Genomic DNA, 5,367 nt, shown 5'->3' with positions numbered 1-5,367 from the left:
TTCAGTTTCATAGTGTGAAGAAAAGAAATCTACCCCAAAAAAATGAAAAGAAAAAAATAATCTCTGTCAGTCCCCAACACCTGGCATTGCTCGACAGCTTGGTTTCTGAGACCACTAAGATTTGAACATGAGGTAATTCAAATGGTGACCAATTGACTCATTACCAAATTAGTTAGTATCGACTATATAAATATTTTTATATCTATTTTCGCTTACCTCAGACCACAGATAAGGCAGCTATACATCAGAAAAATCCAATGCACATAAATATCTAGATGACACAAAATATGAATCCACAGGGATATATATGATGTGGGGCACCCTGCAGAAGAGGAAATGAAAATCATGATGATTTGCAAAGACAACCAACGTGTCTGGTCTGGATGTATCACGAAGCATTGTGGGTCAGAGGCTTATTTAGGGACATGTTATGTAAGCAAAAGGTATGAACTTTAACACCAGTTCATGTGTTAGAACTAACTTTGAGTTGCTCCTCTTGACAACAAGACAACTTTCAGTGACACTCTACAAAGACAGTAACACAAATATCTTATCCAATTTGTCCATTAGTTGATGAACATACAAACATTCAGTGATGAAAACTAAAAAACAGATATAACTAACATCACAAAAAGTGACATCTGCGCTTCAAGTTTATCTTATGTCAACTTCAAGAGCTATGAAGGACTAACTAATTCAATCTAAATCGAACCAAAGTTACTTGACGAACAAAAAAGATCTATGGGTTCACAAAAGAATTGTGCACAAAGGTGATATAGGTACCTGAGATATTATACTCGTTATGATACGCGGGTTATTAGAGCATGTCCAACATAAATGATCTCCATGACTCCATCATTTAAAGGAACTAACTCACATCCACAATTGAGATGCTTATGTACTTTCTTCATTAAACATATAAAGAGCCATAAATATTACAATGTAGGTTGCAAGAACAACCAAATTTCGGAGTACTGAATAGTACTCAGCTTCGCCTCATATCTGACAATATTACTGTTTAACTTTCACTAACTATTTCCAGTAACCGTCAGCTGCCATTACTCCCCTATGAATGCGAAAAATGTGAAACCATTTTGGTGTCTATATCATTTTTAATTTCTCAAACTTAGATGACCTCTATGCCAAACAGCTATACTATATAGGTATTCATATATAATCAGCTGTAAACACATAATAAAACAGCACTCATATACTTTATCAACTATTGTATCAACAAACAGACACGTCTCTTGTTAACCTCTCGTCCTTGTTGCTTTCGTCTTCTCAAGAAATCCAATATGATCTTGTTGCTTTTCTCTCTTATGTCTTTCCCCCAAGCATATCATCTATTTTGCAGTATGAACAGAGTTACAACTTACAAACTACATGTTTATACTAGTACATTATATAGGGCCACAGAGATTACTTAGATAATACAGTAATAGTGTGTACAAGACAAAAATGCAACTTCCATGTATTCCTTTGTAATTACCCCAGGGACAAAGTTGGGAAAAAGGGGGTTTAATCTATGAAATAAATGAGTGAATTATAAAACAAGCTCATCCTACTTTTTTAAGCCAATAGACAACAAACAGTCAAATATCTTATCTGGGACCCAAAAAAAGTAATTAGTGAAAGCAATAAAGCAAGCTCCTTAAATAGTTCAAGGGCACTGAATTTTATAATTACTTGTGGACACGCCTTTTAGAAAGTGGAAGCAAAGAGTCATATCAGATTTAGCCTGGGATTCCTTCAAATCAGCAAAAGCCAAGGAGAACTAGTGTGTTCATCTCATCAGAATTAAAAAAGTGCAGAAACCATAGAGATGATTATGCAAAAGAAAAAGCTGATAAGAAATAATGACAGTTTGCTTCCATTTTGCTTTTCTTCTAACAGTTTCTACACAATAATACATGAAGATTACATTGAACAGTGCAAATTAAGCTACTGTTGATGAAACGGTTCGAACACTCTATGAACTCACCGGGCTTTTTTCCGGGGCTTGAAAGGGAAGTTGGATGGCGGTGAAGGGGAAAACTCAAATGGCAAATGGGGTGGCTCAGAGTCACCACAAAGCATCCCAACGATCTCTTTCATCGTGGGGCGCTTGTTAGGCGATCTTTGTAAACATAGTAGTGCAATTGTGATACAAAGTAATGCTTGTTCTCTGTCCAGTAACTGAATATTGGGATCAACAAGATCCAAAAGCTTGCCTGAATGAGCAAGCTGCCTAGCCCATGAAACCAGATTAGCCCTCTCAAATTCCGACATAGGAGAAGCTGTAACTTGAAGTGGCCTTCTCCCCGAAACTAAAACCAATAACAGAACACCAAAACTGTACACATCGCATTTCTCCGATAGCTGTCCTCCACCGCCATATTCGGGAGCGATGTAACATACGGTTCCTCTCATACTAGGAGTACTACTCACACCTCCACTCTTGGGAATGTCTCCACTGGCGAAATCTTGACTATTTCGTCTTCCAATCCGAAATTCGCCACTGAAATTATCAAGCCACCAATCAATACTACTCCTACTTCCCCTACTTTTCCTCCTTTTTCTTTCGGGCATTAACTCTTCATCCCTTTGCCACCACATTTCTCCTCCCCCTTTGAGATCCCTTTTCTTCTTTTTCTTGGCTAACTCCTCACAAAACTCTTCCTTCCACCATTCTCTTGGCTTCCTATTATTCTTCTTTTCTTTCCTAATTCTCTCCTCATCCAAAGATGCCCACCATTCAAGCTTCTTTCTTTGCTTCTGTTGCCCCCCTCCTTTGGCAAGATCTTTGGCTGCACTTGTGGTCGCGATCCAATCCTTCTTAGGCCTCTCTTTTCTGATCTCACTACCAATCCATTCCATCACATAGTCCTTAATCCTCCCGGAATCCGATCCACCATTCACATTTTCCTGTTTCCACCACCAATCTCTGCCTGATTGACTAGTTCCCCTCCCAATCCCTTTCGATATTCCACTATCCACACTAACCCCATCCAAGAAACCCTCAGAAACACTAGTCTTTTCCATCCCCTCTGATGGAACTCCCACCTCAGGTGAACAACTCTCTGCCAACTGATCCGCATTTATCACAACCTCCTCTGTCACCACACTCTCATTTCCTTCAAGAATCGACCCGTTTTCCTCCACATTCTCAAAAACTTCTCCTTTTACCACCTTCTCAACTCCTTCCTCACCTTCAATGAAAGATTCAACAACTTGATCATCTTTAGTCAAAGACTGTGCTAAGCCAAAGTCAGCTATTTTCGCATCGAAATTGTAATCCAACAATATATTAGAAGGCTTGATATCTCCATGTACAATAGGAGGATCACAAGAGTAATGAAGATACTCAACACCCTTTGCAATGGAACTAATAACATCAAATCTCTTTCTCCATTGCATTAACTCAGGACACTTTCGATCTAACAAAGCATCTTGAAGGCTCCCATTATGCATATACTCATATACAAGAACTAATCTTCTCCTACTCCTCCGATGACTATGTTCATCGGAGGAGTACCCGAGGATAGGCACTACGTGCTGACAAGACGTAGTGTCTATCCTCGAGGCGTGAGCGAGTTCATTATGGAACTCTCTCTCGCCCTGGAGGGAGCCTGAAGCGTCCATTAGCTTCACGGCTACCTCCTGTCCTGAAGGAAGGACACCTTTGTAAACAGAACCAAATCCACCTTGGCCAAGACGATTAGCAGTATTAAATGAGCTTGTGGCTTTGCGTAGGAGAGAGAAGGAGTACTTGTGGGGTGGTGGAGGTGACTTCAGATCTGTAGGGACTGTTCTGTTACGCGAGAATTTGCGATAAATGATGGTAACAACTATGAAGAATGTTAAGGCAAAGGCAGCAGCTATGAAGGGTGGGATGAGAGGGGAGTGGGTATGGTGATGTGGTGGGGGTGGGGGTGGGGGTGGGAGGTAGGTGGTGGGGAAGATAGGGAGGGGGGTTAGAGGAGGTGGAAATGGGTTTTCTGGAGGCATTTTTGTTGAATAAAGATGTGATCTTAATAGAGTTAAACATGCATATTTGCAGAGAGACCAGGTAAGAAAACAAGAATGGTTACTGGTGGGAGTGTGGTGTTTAGTGTGAACAGTGAGGGGTAATGTTGGAAGAGTACTAAGGATGAATATTAGAGATATTTGTGAGGGATGAAACAGGAAAAGTGGCTAGTGGGGTTGTGGAATCTAATGTGTCGATCTGTTGAGGAAGAAAGGGGTAATCTTGAAAGTGTTTAGAGATGCATATTTGCATAAAGATTTGTTATAAATGGACTAATGTGGAAGAAGAAGAAGAAGAAGAAGAAGAAACAAGAATGGTGATAGATAAACACTATTGTGATGTTGAAACAGTTAAAGATGCAAATTTGCAGACAGATTTGTCAATGACGAAACAAGAATGGGAAGTCTAGTATGAATACTGTGACTGTGCGTTTGTTGAGGAAGAAAGGGGTGATCTTGGAAGAGTATTAAAGATGCATAGTATTAAATTTGCAGAGAGATTAATTTGTGATGGGGATGAAAGAAAAAGGACTAGTGGGGAAGAAGAAGAAGAAGAAGAAAGAAATTAGAAGGGTGATGATGGAAGAGTAGTTTTGTTAGAGATCCATATAGTTGCAGAGAGATTTGTTATATCAACGAAATTACATAAGAGAAAAGGACATGGAAGGAAGAAACAAGAAATGAGGGACTATTGTGTTTGTTTATGGGAGTGTAGCGTGAATACTGTGTGACTGTGTGCAAGAAAAGGGGTGGATGTTGATGTGGAGAGGAGAGATCTGTAAGGGAAATGGACTAGTGGAAGAAGGAAAAAACAAGAGAAGACCGTGCAATGTAGAGTAATGTGAGCAGTGTGTGACTGTGTGTAGTCTTTATCTCCTCATAGAGCTGTCTGTTATTACTAGAATTAGAATACTATGCTACTACTGGGTAAAACAGAAACCATCTGTTTTACTTTTGCTGAGTCAAAATCGAAAGTCACGGGGCCGTGACGTAGCTCGGATGGTTCCTCAATCTTTTTTTTTAATCTCTCTCTTTTCTTTAAATAAAAATAGAACTTTAGATATTTTAGAGAACTACTAGAAGTGCTTGTTTTCTGAAAAATGATTATTTTGGAGAGAAGTATAATTAATTCTATTTTTGATATTTCCCATAATAACCTGGAAAAATTAAAATTGGACAACCAAACTGGGATCGATGGAAAAAGTAATAATTACTCGCTTATTCTATTTTATGTGTCATCATTTAATTAGGTACTAAATTGAAAAATCAATTCGATACATTTACTGAACTTTGAATTTCTTTATTTTTTAAACTTTGAAAATTTAGTTTCCTAAATCATGTGAAATATCATTAATTAAA

The 5,367-nt window shown here is 38.7% G+C and overlaps 1 protein-coding gene across 1 annotated transcript; it reads right to left on the bottom strand.

Annotated features, from left to right (window-relative positions):
• Positions 1 to 1,847: 1,847 nt before the first annotated feature.
• Positions 1,848 to 4,994, bottom strand: LOC132645625 (receptor-like serine/threonine-protein kinase At2g45590). The gene has a single exon (XM_060362716.1). The coding sequence runs from the start codon at positions 3,988 to 3,990 to the stop codon at positions 1,981 to 1,983; it is 2,010 nt and encodes a 669-aa protein (XP_060218699.1). The 5' UTR covers positions 3,991 to 4,994; the 3' UTR covers positions 1,848 to 1,980.
• Positions 4,995 to 5,367: the final 373 nt, after the last annotated feature.

Source organism: Lycium barbarum, chromosome 6 (assembly GCF_019175385.1).
Source record: "Lycium barbarum isolate Lr01 chromosome 6, ASM1917538v2, whole genome shotgun sequence".
Taxonomy (NCBI): Eukaryota; Viridiplantae; Streptophyta; class Magnoliopsida; order Solanales; family Solanaceae; genus Lycium; species Lycium barbarum.
The sequence above is the reverse complement of the archived record's forward strand: the minus strand, read 5'-3'. Positions and strand labels throughout refer to the sequence as shown.

What these genes read in the sequence shown, in the direction of transcription:
- LOC132645625 (XM_060362716.1), bottom strand. Translation starts at nt 3,990, where the DNA reads ATGCCTCCAGAAAACCCATTTCCACCTCCTCTAACCCCCCTCCCTATC.